Source organism: Argentina silus, assembly GCF_951799395.1.
Source record: "Argentina silus genome assembly, chromosome: 4".
Classification (NCBI taxonomy): Eukaryota; Metazoa; Chordata; class Actinopteri; order Argentiniformes; family Argentinidae; genus Argentina; species Argentina silus.
Window position 1 is genome coordinate 20,453,027 of NC_139658.1, and position 17,278 is coordinate 20,470,304.

Here is a 17,278-nt window from a genome sequence, read left to right on the forward strand (position 1 = left end):
CCCTCGCCACCCCCGTCCTCCACTTCCCACTCACATGTTCTTCTGTGTGTAGATGCTGCTGTTGGCAGCCAACTTGTTGGCCTCAGATAGTTCACCGATGCGCTGCTCCAGATTCTTCATCTTAGAGTCCATGGCGTTGATGGTCTGGAGGGGCAGGCAACAGCATAGTCACATAATGAGGTTCTAGAAGAATACCTCAGGCAGTTTAGATGGGCAGTAGAATGTTGCACAGTGCTGCTTAGATGGGTTCTAGAATGTTCTATCGCTCTACCGATCTTCTGCTGTAGACTCTCTCTTCAGGATGTTGACTGTACCTCCTAAAGACCTCTTCTCTTAAAATAAGAATCCTTCCTTTTTCTAGCATTGTGACTGCCAATGGCACCTGGTCCTCACATAGATTTTTTCTTATGATGACTGATGGATAGATGATTCACTTACTTTAGACAAGTGTACTTGTAAGTCGCTTTGGATAAAAGCGTCTGCTAAATGTCAAACATTTAAATGTAGATGTCTATCATACTGAAGTTCTATCAGAATACCTCAGGCAGCTTGGATGGGTTCTAGAATCCCTTTCTGTCAACGTCAAAAGATTACAGAAGCTCGAAAGCCTATTAGCTGACTCTAGTCTATCACATCATCCAGATTATAGAGGTAATCCCGGAGGTTACCGAGTAGCCCGCTGTAAAAGAATACTCCTCATTAATCTGAGCCTTTAACTCCAACAGGTCTGCCATCCTTACGGCTAAGTCTAGCAGCCAACGACAACAAACATTCAACTCTTAATCCAACATACACATGGATATCCCTCCTCAAACACAAGCCAACACAGGAGGAGGAGGAGGAGGAGTGTATTGAGTGTACATGAGGGGAGGCTGGTGGAGGCAGAAATCAGCCGACGGGCTCATTGTACTGCATGGAACGTTGTAATACACACGTGTTTGACACCATTCCTCATTCCATTACATGCATTAAAATGAGCCCGCCGTTCTGCCTGAACCAGCCTCCCCTGGTGTACATTGTACTGTTGTACTGTCTGTCTGTGATACACTGAACGCATTTGACTGCTAAACTGCAACCTTGGCCAGGTCTCCCTCGAAAAAGAGATTTGTGACTTCCTCGTATAAATGATGGTAAAGAGGCCTTGTCCACATGACAGAGGACCAGTGGAAGTTGGACCATGGTTGGTGAAGCTGGTGAAGTTGTCCTCACCGCCTTCTGTTCACTGAGGAGTTTGCACTTCTCCCGAGCCTCCTCTTCGTGCACGGCCCGTTTGGACTCCAGGGTCTCCTTGTCAGCCAGGTCCACCTTCATCTGGGCTTCTAGAACCTGGGTCAGAACCAACATGGGTTAGCGTCAGGCATCTAGGGAGGTGTGTGTGATGGTGAGTAGGAAGGTGTGTGTGATGGTAAACCCACCCTGGGGAGCAGGGAGGTGTGTGATGGTGAGCAAGGAGGTGTGTGTGATGGTGAGCAGGGAGGTGTGTGTGATGGTGAGACCACCCTGGGGAGCAGGGAGGTGTGTGTGATGGTGAGTAGGGAGGTGTGTGTGATGGTGAGTAGTGAGGTGTGTGTGATGGTGAGCAGGAAGGTGTGTGTGATGGTGAGACCACCCTGGGGAGCAGGGAGGTATGTGATGGTGAGCAGGGAGGTGTGTGTGATGGTGAGCAGGGAGGTGTGTGTGATGGTGAGCAGGGAGGTGTGTGATGGTAAACCCACCCTGAGCCCGGCCTTACCTTGATCTTGTCTTCATACAGTCTCTCCTTCTGAACCAGATGGGACTCCATCCTCTGGGCTGTGGACTGGGTCTCCCTCAGGTTCTCCTCCAGTTCCTACACACACACACACACACACACACACATGCAAGCACGCACACACACACACACACACAGACGCAAGCACACACACACACACACACACACACACACACACACACATCAGTAAACAACAAGACTTACTCAGAAACCACAGGAGGCACGTAGGGAGACACAGAACAGACAGAGGATAAAAGCCCTATCCACAGGGCTGAGTCCCTGATGGAGACACTTGCTTTGAAGAGCTGTATATCCGTCAGCTGGTGGTAGCGGTGGCCGTTCATCCTGGAGGCAGGTGTGTTTGTGTTTGTGTGTGTGTGTGTGTGTGTGTGTGTGTGTCTGAGTGTGAGTGTTAGCCCGGGGCAGAGGGCGGGACAACCTTGGTGGGAGGGTCGAGTGTGAAGTGGCTTGTGACAGCAGACGGGAGATCCCAAGACAGAGAAATTAGTGTGTGTGTGTGTGTGTGTGTGTGTGTGGCAGTGAGCGACACTGTGTGTGTGTGTGTGTGTGTGTGTGTGTTCCTCTCTGCTCTGGGATAAGGAGAGGAGGGGGACAGAGGGGGACAGAGAGGGAGGGAGGGAGGAGGAGGAGGGGAGGGGAGGTATTAGACGGCCTTATCTCTGCTCTCTCACCAGGATCTTGTCAGCCATCTGCTGGATCTGCTGGGATTTGGTCTGAATGTCGTCTTTCAGCTTGTTCTCCCGACGCTCCACCATTTCCAACCTCTTCACCTGGTTCTCCAGGGTCTTCCTGCCCTCCTACACACACACACACACACACACACACACACACACACACACACACACACACACACACACACACACACACAAGCATCAGCTAGTCCTGTATGATTCAGAGGGTTTAGATGGCTTCATTGGTTTGAGCACAGTGCAAAAGGTTTGACTCCCGTAAGGAGTGTTGGGAGAGTGTTGAGTTAAAGTGTTACATGTTGGGCCACAGTGTTGAGTTAGGGACGTTGTGTTAGATTGTTTAGTGTTGAGCTAGATTGTTCAGTGTTAAGCTGGAGTGTTGAGCTAAGGATTGACACACAATAAATGAGTGAGCAAGCTGATTGTTACTGGTATAATACACTTGGTAATGAGAGATAAGTAGTATAAGTGCATAAATGGATTAACTGTGTGTGTGTGTGTGTATATATGCGTGCGTGTGTGTATATGTGTGTGTGAGCGTGCGTGTATGTATGCGTGTATATGTGTGTGTGTGTGTGTATGTGTATGTATATGTGTGTGTGTATGTGTATATCTGCGTGCGTGCGTATGTGTGTGTGTGTGTATGTGTGTGTATGTGCGTGTACTGTCCGTACCTCTGTCTCCCTGAGGCGTCTCCTCAGGGTGTCGCTGGGGTCGGCCTTGCCGCGCAGACGCTCCAGCTCCCGCTCCAGACGCTCTTTAGCCTGGCGGATGTTCTGCAGCAGCTCTGTGGCCTCGGTGCTGGCTTTCACCGCCTGGGGGTCAGGGGTCAGACAAGAGAGGTCAGATCCCTCTTGCCCCTCATAACGTGACTCTTTAATCCCTCCACCAGCTGTCACAGAGGCCGGACAGTCGAGACCAGGCCTACTGCCAGAGTGAGTGAATAACTCATTGAGTAACCACAGTGTTTACAGGACCCTGGGAGCAGCTGTTTGGCATTCGCTGGACACTGGGAACTGGAATGGTATTTGATGCATTGAATCACTTCACAAATCATTCATTTAGGTCTATTCCCAGTTCCATCATGATGACCTGCAAATCCCCTGTATATGTACAGTACCAGTCAAAAGTTTGGACACACCTTGCCAAGAGTGTGCAAAGCTGTCATCAAAGCAAAAGGTGGCTACTTTGAAGAATCTAAAATATAAAACATATTCTGGTTTGTTTAACACTTGTTTGTTTACTACATAATTCCATATGTGTTCCTTCATAGTTTTGATGTCTTCAATATTAATCTACAATGTAGAAAATAATAAAAATAAAGAAAAACCATTGAATGAGAAGGTGTATCCAAACTTTTGACTGGTACTGTATATACACACACACACACACACACACACACACACACACACACACACACACACACACACACACACACACACACACACACACACACACACACACACACACACACACACACACACACACACACACACACACACACACACACACACACACACACACACACACACACACACACACTAGAAACATGACCTACCTTAGACAGCTTGTCTTGCAGCTCCTGGATCTTCACCTGCTGTTCAGTGTTGGTCTGCAAGACATGATGGGAGACAAACGGAGAGAGAGCACAGGGATGAATGGACATTATTTTTAGGGCTGGCAGTCGATTAAAAAGATGGGTGGATTGATTGATCCACTCTACTGAGTAATCTAATGTGGAAATGTGACTTTTTGTTTCCCGCCTTATTTTTCAGCTCGCAATGAAGGTAGTCAGAGATCTTCTAAATATTACCAGACAACAAAGCCAGAAGTGGTCCTTTAACAATGAGTGGGGGAGGAATAGGGTACTTGGCAGGTTAACAATGAAACGATGGCCTCCTAATCAATGGGGACAGGTAGATGGAGACAAACGGGTGCTTATTGCTTCAACCGAGCTTCCTTGGTACAACACTCCTATTCACTTGCCTACAGGTCACTCATTTTAGCTTTAACTTCTTGTGCTTGGTCTGATATATAGAAATCCGATTATTTTTTGTTCAACTAAATCACAAGTTGATTAATCAGTCTGTCAATTATTTGAAGTAAGTAACTATTCTGAATGACTAAGACATATTGGACAACCCTGGGTGTTCAAACAACTCAAGTACTGACTCCAAGCAGTTATGTTTGAATTAAGGAGTGCACCTTTAACCAGCTAAGACACATCTGAATAAAAGCTTCAACAATTGGCTGTGTGGGTAACTAGTGAAGGAGGGTCTACAGACGGCCCAGCAGTGTAACCAGCAGTGTAACCAGCAGTGTAACCAGCAGTGTAACCAGCAGCAGCTGCCCAGGTCATCCATGGTCTGGAGGGTTCCACCCTACCTTCTCCAGCTTGGACAGCAGCTCCTCCACCTCTGTTTTGCCCTGCTCCTTGGCCTGGAACACAAAGACAAGAATAACAATGTTAGTGTCTACTTAAGCTGCTATTCACAGGCTAGAGAGCAGTCAGCTGCTGCTCGGCCTGGGACACAGAGACACACACATATCAACACAAGCAGAACTTATCCCAGCGAGTACCAGCGGGAGAGAAGGAGTGAGAAGGTAGTGTCCTTGCAATTCAAAACAAACGTTTAAGTATAGTGCTCACTACCTACTTCAGAGAGAGTTTGTACACTGGTAGTCAACAGCCGCAACCCACCCACCCACCCACCCACACCTTCTGTATCCCCTGCTGGTAGTTGATAGCCACACCCACCCACACACCCACCCACCCAACCCACCCACCCACCCACACCTTCTGTATCGGCTGCTGGTAGATGATAGCCACAGCAACCCACCCACCCACCCACTCACCCACCCTCCCACCCACCCACACCTTCTGTATCCTCTGCTGGTAGTCGACAGCCACACCCACCCACCCAACCCACCCACCCACACCTTCTGTATCCGCTGCTGGTAGATGATAGCCACAGCAACCCACCCACCCACCCACTCACCCACCCTCCCACCCACCCACACCTTCTGTATCCTCTGCTGGTAGTTCACAGCCACACCCACCCACCCACCCACCCTCCCACCCACCCAACCCACCCAACCCACCAACCCACCCACACCTTCTGTATCCGCTGCTGGTAGATGATAGCCACAGCAACCCACCCACCCACCCACTCACCCACCCACCCACACCTTCTGTATCCGCTGCTGGTAGTTCACAGCCACACCCACCCAACCCACCCTCCCACCCACCCACCCACCCACCCACCCACCCTCCTACCGACCCAACCCACCCACCCACCCACCCTCCCACCCACCCAACCCACCCACCCACACCTTCTGTATCCGCTGCTGGTAGTTCACAGCCACACCCACCCACCCAACCCACCTACCCACCCACCCAACCACCCACCCACCCTCCCACCCACCCACACCTTCTGTATCCTCTGCTGGTAGTTCACAGCCACACCCACCCACCCACCCACCCTCCCACCCACCCTCCCACCCACCCAACCCACCCAACCCACCAACCCACCCACACCTTCTGTATCCGCTGCTGGTAGATGATAGCCACAGCAACCCACCCACCCACCCACTCACCCACCCACCCACACCTTCTGTATCCGCTGCTGGTAGTTCACAGCCACACCCACCCAACCCACCCTCCCACCCACCCACCCACCCACCCACCCACCCTCCTACCGACCCAACCCACCCACCCACCCACCCTCCCACCCACCCAACCCACCCACCCACACCTTCTGTATCCGCTGCTGGTAGTTCACAGCCACACCCACCCACCCAACCCACCTACCCACCCACCCAACCACCCACCCACCCACCCTCCCACCCACCCACACCTTCTGTATCCTCTGCTGGTAGTTCACAGCCACACCCACCCACCCACCCAACCCACCCTCCCACCCACCCACCCACCCTCCTACCCACCCAACCCACCCACCCACCCACCCTCCCACCCCACCCACCCACACCTTCTGTATCCGCTGCTGATAGTCGACAGCCTTCCTCTTCAGCTCCTCGCTGGTCAGTCTGGAGTCACGCAGCTCTGACTCGTACAGATCGCTACGGCGACGAGCCGCAGACAGGTCTTCCTCCAGCTGCCTGATGGTGACCTGCATCTCCTCCAGCTGGGCATGGTACTCCTGACACACACACAAACCAATATACATAATAAATCTTCGCCCCACAGTTAGCATCCCACAACAGCTGACACAGAAAAATACCTTTGAAGGCTTTTTTCTTTGGGAGGCTTGGCGTACTATCAGGTAATGCACATATCCAAGGCTGCCAAATATATCTGAAAGTGTGGTATTTTAACACGCACACACATTCACTCACTCACACGCACACACACACACACACACACACACACACACACACACACACACACACACACACACACACACACACACACACACACACGCTGTGGTACTAATGGCAGTGGAATGAGACTCTTTAAGGCAACAGTGAGTTGAAGAGCCTCTTACCTGCTCTATATGAGGGTGTGGAGTGGGTGATTCATAGCCAGTCAGACAGCGAGTGTGTTATAGATTGTGTGTGCATGTGGGTGTGTGTGTGTGCGCGCGCGTAACAGCCACACTGCCACAGACGGCATCAATCTCCCACACACCCACACAGACGAGAGGCACGTATGTGTATGTGTGTGTGTGGGGGGGGGGGGCATGAGAGGAAATGGAGTTTGAGAGAGAGGAGGATGTGTTGTATCAATGACAGGTCTGGTGCTGGATGCAGTAACTCTGACCTCACAATGCATGTACCATACCATACTGGAGTTAACACATACCATACCATAGACAGAGACAGAGGCGATGGTGATGGATAAGCCTTGCTATGTCACACCCTGTCTGTGAGTGTGGTGGGTAGGTGTGTTTAGACATGGGTTGCTGGTGGATAGCTATAATCTATTTGGTCATGGCTACTGACTATAGATGCTCCGTTTTGCTCTGCCTAATACCTTTTGGCTCACATCAAAGTCAATGGAAAATGTTGGTAATCATAATGACAACCCTGGATGTGGATTTGGGGGCCTCAGTCTGCGCCCTGCCTGAGGTAAACACTGGGGTTGTACTGTGCCTATATTTGTTGTTCATGATGATATAAAAACCCCCATCACTGGTGGTACTTGTTCCTTGATCTCCTGCAGCTTGTCGCCACCCCATAGACAGACATGTTCCTACAGTATATATGGAACGTGCCTACCCTATATACATTATGTGCATATATAATGATGGTATATACAGTATGAGGGGTGGTACCTGCTCCTTGATCTCCTGCAGCTTGTTGCTCTGTTCTCTGATGTCATGCAGGAGCTGTAGCGCCTTGTCATCTTCCTGGGACACCTCCACGCGCGCCTGCTCCAGGCTACGCTTCAGACTCTGTGGGCACGACGACGATGACGACGACGACGACGACAACAACAACAACAACCACCACAATTACAAAAAGGTCAAACAATAATGAATGCTGAGGTGGATGTTAGAGCGTCTGCATTCACTCAACAGCACTTGCAGGGTTGCCAGGTGAGCGGTTAGAGGGTGACCTTTTTGTTTTTTGAATTTGAATACAGTTTTGTGCCTCAGCTTGGCTCTTTTACTGGCATTAAAGACGACGGGGATAACATCTGTTGCATCCAGCATCATTCATTTCAAGTCGCCAAAATGGACCGTTAAGCTGCTGTCTTCATGTAGGACATGATTACGACAGGCAGTGATGTTACTGTAATAGACATCTCTGTGATGTAGGCCCAGGACTAGGTGATATAGGACCATTTGTGATGGAGCTGACGTAGGACACGATAGACTTAAGTGATGCAGGACAGGTGAACTCACGCTGCATTCTGTGATGTAGGTGGCCAGGTCCTGCTCCAGGATGGTCCTCTGGGTCTCCGAGGCCTTCAGCTCCACGTCCTTCTGCTGAAGGACTGACTCTAGATCAGTCATCTTACGCTGGAACCTGGAGATCTCCTGCTCCATCTGCAGGGAACAACCAGGACTCCTGTTAGCCCTGACTCTAGATCAGATCCTGCTCCATCTACAGGGAGCAACCAAGCCTCTTGTTTCCGGGCCTCCTGTTAGAACAGACTCTAGATCAGATAATCTCTTGCTCCATCTAGAGGGAACTACCAGGATTCATGTTAGCACTGACTCTAAATCAGTTCCTGCTCCATCTACTCACACAGGGACATAGTAGTAGCACATAGGCCTAAGGCAAAAAAAATAAAGTATTAAATGGGCCTGCCACCTCAGCAAATTCAGAATTCGCTTTCTCCACAGTTGACATGTTTTCCCTCTCAGGAGTTATGGCTATTCAGGAGGCGCTACCATAACTCTAACTGAGCGGACCCCAGCCTGTACCTTGTGACATTTGTCTTGTGTTTCTTGTAATTCTTTGCTTTTGATGTGAAGCTTCTTTTCCATGGAGTTGGTCTTGGCAGGTGAGTTGAGGCCTGCAGACACTGACCTGGGAAAACGATACGAGACACAATTAACAACGCGCGGCTCTCATGTCAGACGAGAGCCGGGGCTCCTTCAGTTTGATGAATGTGTGTCTAACACTTACTGGCCCTCAGTAGTCCCATTAAAAAAATCTCTCTCTCTCTCTCTCTCTCTCTCTCCCTCTCTCTCCCCCTCTCTCTCTCTCCCTCTCTCTCCCTCTCTCTCTCGCTCTCCCTCTCTCTTTCTCTCTCTCTCCCTCCCTCCCTCCCTCCCTCAGAGTAGTGCTGAAACACAACAGAAGAAGCTTCAGGCTGAGGCGTATGAGTGCAACAACGATGATTCCACCTCAAACGAGTGCATGACTGATTTGGTTGATTTATCTTCTATTATAGTGTCATTACAGTGCATTTCTAGTGGCGGGCGAATTCAGCCAATAACAAATGCAGGCGAATACCCAGTAATGAATAAGGAACCATAAACATTTAGCCTCTGTATCGGCTGAACGTATCGGCTGAACCTGCAATCAGGACTGTCCCAATCAATCAGCCGACAAATATTACACGTGAAAGGTACACGGCCTCAAACAGGTTGCCAGGGGTTACCCAGCTCCACACTGACACGGGAGGCGGGGCGGTGCTGCACGTGTGTGAATGAATGAGCTTCCGAGTGGGATCTTTAATAAAGTCTGAGTCACACTGAGCCATAAAGATAATCACTGGGCGGGAGAAGGACACACACACACACACACACACACACACACACACACACACACACACACACACACACACACACACACACACACACACACACACACACACACACACACGCTGCTTGAACTTGTCTAAGACTAGGTCTATACCAGGCAGCAGCCCACACAAACAAACACACACGCACATGCACACACGCGCGCGCACACACACACACACACACACACACACACACACACACACACACACACACACACACACACACACACACACACACACACACACACACACACACACACACACACACACACACACACACACACACACACACACACACACACACAGCTTCAGTCTGTCTAAGGCTCGAACCAGGCAGCAGAAAACACACACCCACACAGGTACACTCCCGCCAAAATCAGTTTCCCTAGAGGACACACACACTTTGTAAGATCAGTCATTATCACGCTGCAGGAGGGATAACATTATCCTCAGACCCCAGACACTAACAGGCAGACAGACAGACCCCTGGAATCATTCACAAACAGCCCCACTCCACCTCTCCCTAGCCTCCCCCTCACTCAGGGAACAAACCAACCTATTAGTCAACGCTCATTACAGGTGGGGACTTCCGTGTGGAGCAGAGGGCAGAGGTAAACGGGGCAGTGGAGGGAGGACCCGGGGAGTTTGTGCTTGTTAGAACCCAGTGAGCCTGAGACCAGTCGGTGTGGTTAGGTGTGGAGAATTCTACCACAACACAAACTCCTGATTAGCATATTCATGAACTCTGCCTTGGGTTGCCTTCTTTTCTCTCTGCAGATTAAATGGGCATTTCTCTGACGCGCGCGCGTGCACACACACACGCGCACGCACACACACACACACACACACACTACACACACACACACACACACACACACAGTACACACAACACACACACACACACTTACTGGGGTAGAGCCAGCCAAGCAGTATACTTCTGTGGGAATCTTCATGATATGTATTCACACACACACACACACGCACACACACACACACACACACACACACACACACACACACACACACACACACACACACACACACACACACACACACACACACACACACACACACACACACACACACACACACACACACACACACACCTCAAACCCTGCAGAATGAACAACACCAGTTCCTGTGTCTTGGTTGGAGCTCCTTGTTGTCATTTTAAGCGTGAAAAGGCGCTGGTCTCACTCTAACAATAATGAAAGGGCTAACAGATTACTGCTCACGTGGAACAGAGAGATCAGCACTGAGGGAGACGAATGAAAAGAGGGGAACGTGAGAGAGAGAGAGAGGGAGGGAGGGAGGGGGAGAGGGAGAGGGGGAGAGGCAACAGCGAGAGAGGGGGTGGGGACGGGAAACATCCATGGTTACCATAGAAATACATTCTCTCCCCCAATCTGGGCTCTGCTTCTCTGACTAATCTGGTAACACTTCTCTCTCTCTCTCTCTGCTCTCCTCCTCTCCTCTCAACGCATTTTGCCCCTTTCTCCCATCTCCTCCGCAGCCTGACTAGAAGACATTACCATACCGTGCTACAGAGCAGAGGAGGGGACTGTGAATGAATCACAGCCACCGAGCCCACAGCACAGCAGTCCTACCAGCCTATAGAACGCACTATACACACCCACTATAGCGCAGGGAAGGTAACAACAAAGACGATGCACAGTTTCACATGCACACAGCAGGGGGGGGGGGCTTCTCCAGCTCTCAGCAGCACGCACACACACACACACACACACACACACACACACACGCACGCACACACCACACATATACTGTTAACACAAACACACACACACACACACACACACACACACACGCACACACGCACCACACAAGAATACCAACCAGCTGTGATGGCAGAGATAATACCAGCTACGTACTGTAGTCTCACCTAGAATTAGATATCTGCGTAGATATTACTGATCCTCATCCTATTACTGATCTATAATTCCAGATCTATCCTCATCTACTCATCAATCCTCATCTCTCTGATCTCTATATCAGCCAGTCAGTGAGTCAGTGAATGATTCAGTCAGTCAGTCAGTCAGTCAGTCAGTCAGTCAGTCAGTCAGTGAGCCTCTGACACCACACGACCCCCCTCCTCTGGTTCCCTAGCGCCAGTAGTGAATAGAGATCAATGTGTTGAATGGTGGAGACTGGAGCCCCTGGCTGTGATGAATGGATGGTTATGAAAGAGAGAGACATCTTCAAGAGGCCTTGAGCGAGGGAGGGAATCCCCTCCTTCCGCCTGTCTGCCATGGAATATCAACATCACCCACTGCAGCTCAGAGGAACCAAAACACCAAACACCATGTAAAACAGAAATCACCGTACAACCATATATGACCATACAACTACATATTACCATACAACCATACCACCACATAAGACCATACAACCATAAAACCAGCATAACACCCCAACCATATCTAACACCATTCATCAGCCCAGCCATATATAACACCATTCATCACCCCAACACAGAACATAGAGAGAGAGAGAGAGAGAGAGAGAGAGAGAGAGAGCTAGTTGTCTACCTGGAGTCTGTTGCCGTGGTGATGCCGCCACCTGTGACAGACAGACAGAGCGTAGGTACTTACTCAGCCTTGGCCAGTGCCGTCAGCGCCCGGGAGAAGAACCACCCTAGGAAGGGCAGGTCCTGGCCCTGGAAGCCCACTGGCAGAGACCCTCGCTGGGCAGCGGCCGGCCCACCCCCTGCCTGCTCCGGATCCTCAAAATTAGAGGTGTCATCTTCACCACGGAGCGTAGGAACGAAGGGAGGGAGGACTGCAGGGTGGGGAGGGGGAGGGGGGGGGGAGGAGGAGGAGGAGAGGAGAGAGGGAAGGAGAGAGACAAGCGGTGAATGAGGGAACGGATAAAAACAAGGAGAAAGGAGGAGAGAGGATGAAGCCTGCGAGGCTACAGTGCAGTAACTGCCGTGTACACACACACACACACACACACACACACACTCTCTATCCCGCTCTCCCTGCCTTTCTCCCTCCCTCTCTCTCTCCCTCCCTCTCTCTCCCTCCCTCTCTCTCTCTCCCTTGCTCGCTCACTGCAGCAGCTCAGCCTAATCAGTTGGAGTCACAGCCAAAGCAGAGCTTCTCTATCTGCTCTCAACCGTCACCACACACACACACACACACACACACACACACACACGCACACGTGCGCACACACACACACACACACACACACACACACACACACACACACACACACAGCAGCATTTCGAAGCGAGCCAATGCAGTGTTGTTTTGATGAGCACATTTAATTGAACAGATGTAACTACAGCCATCCTGATAATGAGAAAAACACCTCTCTCTTCTCCAAAGAACAGACATTGTGTTTTTCCTGCTCTCCTCAGGATCACATGTTCGGAACAGCAGATCTCTCCCTATATCTATCTACTCCCCCCTCCGATCCCCCGCCCCCTCCCCACATGTAACCACATCTCATTATCTCACTGCTGCTGAGAAGGAGCAACACAGAACACACATGCTTCATCTGAAACATACATGCTTCATCTGAAACAAACATGCTTCATCTGAAACATACATGCTTCATCTAGAACATACATGCTGCACCTGAAACATATATGCTTCATCGAGAACATACATGCTTCTTCTGAAACATACGCTTCATCTAGAACATACATGCTTCACCTGAAACATATATGCTTCATCTGAAACACACACTGACTGGGCAATCAACATCACCATCATCTCAAAGGAGGGGGTTGTTTACTTTCCCTGAGGTTGTTCCACCTTGCACCCAGGTCAGGGAGGTTGTTCCAGGGGTGGAGGGTGTCGTTTACCTTGCCTGAGGTTGTTCCAGGGGTGGAGGGTGTCGTTTACCTTGCCTGAGGTTGTTCCAGGGGTGGAGGGTGTCTTTTACCTTGCCTGAGGTTGTTCCAGGGGTGGAGGGTGTCGTTTACCTTGCCTGAGGTTGTTCCAGGGGTGGAGGGTGTCTTTTACCTTGCCTGAGGTTGTTTCAGGGGTGGAGGGTGTCGTTTACCTTGCCTGAGCTTGTTCCAGTCCACGGAGGAGAAGAAGGAGTGGCAGCGCAGGCCTTGGAAGCCCAGCCTCTCCCTGGCTGAGACCAGCAGGCTCTGGACCAGGTCCAGGAAGTCACCACTGGCTCTGGAGGTCTGAGGGAACTTCAGAAACCGCTGGGGGGGAAACACTGTAACACTTACACTGTTGAACCAACATCAGCATCAGCACACGTTTATTGATTGATTGATTAATTGATTGATTGATTATGTAAGTGTATTACATGTATATGTGTTGGTGAATATGAGACTGACCTGGAAGTTGCTGTTCGTATGGATGGTCTTTATTGATTGATTGATTGACTGATTTGTTGAATAGGTATTGTACCTGGAAGTTGGTGATGTTGTGGACGGTCTTGGTGGAGGTGCCATCTGTGAAGGGGGACTTCATATAGATCATCTCATAGGCGATGACGCCCAGTGACCACCAATCACACTCCACGCCGTAGCTCTGAGACGCCGCCCTGGCCCTGTCCCCGTTCATGGCCGCCAGGACCTCTGGAGACAGGAAGTCCTGAGTGCCGACAGTAAGCCGGGGGGACGCCACCTAAAACAACATCGCCGGTCTGAATCACCCTCACATCACATCTGCTGCGTCAATCACCAATAATGTTTATGTATAAATACACTTAAAATACATCTTTTACCATTTTGTTGGTGTTGAGTTTGGCAGCAGAACCAAAGTCAGCCAGCTTGATGTGTCCAGTTCGGTCGATGAGGACATTCTCTGGTTTAACATCTCTGGAGGTAGAGATAGGGAAGGAAGGAGGGAGGGAGAAGGAGAGAGATAAGGGGGGAGAAAAGAGAGAGCATGAGAGATAGAGGGTTGAGAGAGAGGAGAGAGATAAGGGGATGAGAGAGAGGAGAGAGATAAGGGGATGAGAGAGAGGAGAGAGATAAGGGGATGAGAGAGAGGAGAGAGATAAGGGGAGGAGAGAGAGGAGAGAGATAGAGGGTTGAGAGAGAGGAGAGAGATAAGGGGAGGAGAGAGAGGAGAGAGATAAGGGGATGAGAGAGAGAGAGGGGGAAAAACAAAGACTTTAAAGGGATGTTTAATTTTCTTCCCTGGTTTAGCCCTGACCGTGGCTGTAGTTGATCAGCCCAGACCTTCCTTAGATACTGAGAAGTCATATTTTGGGCCCCATAGAGCCCCATTCATTCTGGAAATATGCCCCAGACACCTTGCAGACACTCCAAACCAACTCATAGTATGACGGAAAAAAACAACCTCTGAAGACTTTGTCTGCATTACATTTTTGAAAAGTCACTACGCTGTAATTCACTTTATTATTTTGTTACCATGACAACTAAAATCCTAAAGTGTATTACGGTGTAACAAAGTAACCATTCAGAAAAAGAATGCAGACAAAGTCTTCAGAGAGGGATTCTGTCATAATATCAGTTGGATTGGAGTGTCTGCAAGGTGTTTTGGACATACAGTACAAGTCAAAAGTTTGGACACACCACATTCAATGGTTTTTCTTTATTTTTTGTATTATTTTCTACATGGTAGATTAATATTGAAGACATCAAAACTATGAAGGAACACATATGGAATTATGAGGTAAACAAAAAAGTGTTAAACAAACCAGAATATGTTTTAGATTTTAGATTCTTCAAAGTAGCCACCTTTTGCTTTGATGGCAGCTTTGCACATTCTTGGCAAGGTGTGTCCAAACTTCTGACTGGTACTGTATTTCCAGACTGAATGAGGCCCTATTGGACCCAAAATATGACTACTATCTAAGGATATAGCAACACTGTAACTAAAAACTGTCTTGGCTAATCAACTACAGCCAACCTCAGGGCAAACCAGAAAAACATTTTAAAGAAGTGGAACAACCCTCATAAGAACAACTTCAAAGCAAATGTTAAGGGAGAAGATGACTCAGGAGGTTTTATCCTGAACCGGCAGTGGCAGTAACAGAGGTAATATAATTTGATGTTGTTATATTACTATTATGGTAGCAGTCACCAGGCTTTCTGCTGTGTGGGCAGTGATGGTCACCAGGTGTTATGTGGTGTGGACAGGTGTGATCACCAGGTGTTATGTGGTGTGGACAGGTGTGATCACCAGGTGTTATGTAGTGTAGACAGGTGTGATCACCAGGTGTTATGTGGTGTGGACAGGTGTGATCACCAGGTGTTATGTAGTGTAGACAGGTGTGATCACCAGGTGTTATGTGGTGTGGACGAGGGTGATCACCAGGTGTTATGTAGTGTAGACAGGTGTGATCACCAGGTGTTATGTGGTGTGGACAGGTGTGATCACCAGGTGTTATGTAGTGTGGATGGGGGTGATCACCAGGTGTTATGTGGTGTGGACGGGGGTGATCACCAGGTGTTATGTAGTGTGGACAGGTGTGATCACCAGGTGTTATGTGGTGTGGGCAGGGGTGATCACCTGTGTACGAAGCCCAGCTGATGTAGTGCATGGACAGCCTCCACCAGCTCAGCCAGGTAGAACTGGGCCATGGTCTCATCAAACTGCTCCTCATACCTGTTCATCAGTGCCATCAGGTCTCCTCCTGGGAGGTACTCCATGGCCTACACAGACACAGACACAGACACAGACACACCTCTGATTAGATTCAGCGGAGCACAGACACGCATGCCACACCCACCCCAACCTCATCCCTTAGGTTCTGTCCAATAGACAACAACAACAACAACGTTTTCTGCATTCTGCCCATGCTGCTGCTTCTCCATGCGTTACACAGCCAGAGGGGAGCTTGGGCTCAGGCAACCAGGCTAATGCAGGCAGCTACATCAGTGAGGGTGGTAGGCCTAGTTCCTCTACTACCTGCTCCATGTATTCTAAACCTAGCCAGATAAGGCTAGGTTTAGAATACGGCATGCAGCTCCATGGTAGAGCTCCTATATCAGCAGAGAGCAGCTCCATGGTAGAGCTCCTATATCAGCAGAGAGCAGCTCCATGGTAGAGCTTCTATACCAGTAGGCTGAGACAGGCAGCTCCATGGTAGAACTCCTACATCAGTAGGCTGAGATTGGCAGCTCCATGGTAGAACTCCTACATCAGTAGGCTGAGACAGGCTGTTCCATGGTAGAACTCCTACATCAGTAGGCTGAGACAGGCAGCTCCATGGTAGAACTCCTACATCAATAGGCTGAGACAGGCAGCTCCACGGTAGAGCTCCTAAAGCAGCAGGAAGGCAACAGTGCATGAATGGCTGAACTGGGGAGTCTGAATGAACAGCAGCATTCTACTGACGTTACCTAGCAACAGGCTACTGAGAGACTTCTGTCTGACACTCGGGTAGGGATGGATTCTTTGTATTTTTCACTCTACTCAGTATGGGAGAGATGGTAGGGTGGGAGGGGGGTTGGGTGAGGGTGAGGGTGAGGGGGGGGTAGGGTGTAGGGGGGACAGGAAAATCATTTATCTCCAATTTCTCGCCGCTCCAGTCCCTGACAGAACATCTATATTTGAACAGTTGGAGCAGCGCAGGGCTGATGTGCTGCTCCCACAGGGCGTCCTCACTGATCTGGGAACGCCGGGAGAAACA

The 17,278-nt window shown here is 49.9% G+C and overlaps 1 protein-coding gene across 2 annotated transcripts in view; it reads right to left on the bottom strand.

Annotated features, from left to right (window-relative positions):
• Nucleotides 1-17,278, bottom strand: part of cita (citron rho-interacting serine/threonine kinase a) — a 36,329-nt gene that overhangs the window by 16,303 nt on the left and 2,748 nt on the right. Inside the window, exons 6-21 of one of the 2 annotated variants that reach the window (XM_083669306.1) lie at nucleotides 16,156-16,298; nucleotides 14,399-14,492; nucleotides 14,080-14,298; nucleotides 13,715-13,868; nucleotides 12,292-12,478; nucleotides 8,853-8,958; nucleotides 8,328-8,471; nucleotides 7,755-7,874; nucleotides 6,450-6,620; nucleotides 4,846-4,899; nucleotides 4,019-4,072; nucleotides 3,135-3,275; nucleotides 2,443-2,568; nucleotides 1,733-1,828; nucleotides 1,210-1,326; nucleotides 35-144 (exon numbers count right to left, since the gene is read on the bottom strand). In XM_083669306.1, coding sequence (XP_083525432.1) covers nucleotides 35-144; nucleotides 1,210-1,326; nucleotides 1,733-1,828; nucleotides 2,443-2,568; nucleotides 3,135-3,275; nucleotides 4,019-4,072; nucleotides 4,846-4,899; nucleotides 6,450-6,620; nucleotides 7,755-7,874; nucleotides 8,328-8,471; nucleotides 8,853-8,958; nucleotides 12,292-12,478; nucleotides 13,715-13,868; nucleotides 14,080-14,298; nucleotides 14,399-14,492; nucleotides 16,156-16,298 — 2,036 coding nt within the window. Of the gene's footprint in view, nucleotides 1-34; nucleotides 145-1,209; nucleotides 1,327-1,732; nucleotides 1,829-2,442; nucleotides 2,569-3,134; nucleotides 3,276-4,018; nucleotides 4,073-4,845; nucleotides 4,900-6,449; nucleotides 6,621-7,754; nucleotides 7,875-8,327; nucleotides 8,472-8,852; nucleotides 8,959-12,291; nucleotides 12,479-13,714; nucleotides 13,869-14,079; nucleotides 14,299-14,398; nucleotides 14,493-16,155; nucleotides 16,299-17,278 lie in introns of those variants that run through there. The other variant, XM_083669305.1, reaches the window with a different exon arrangement.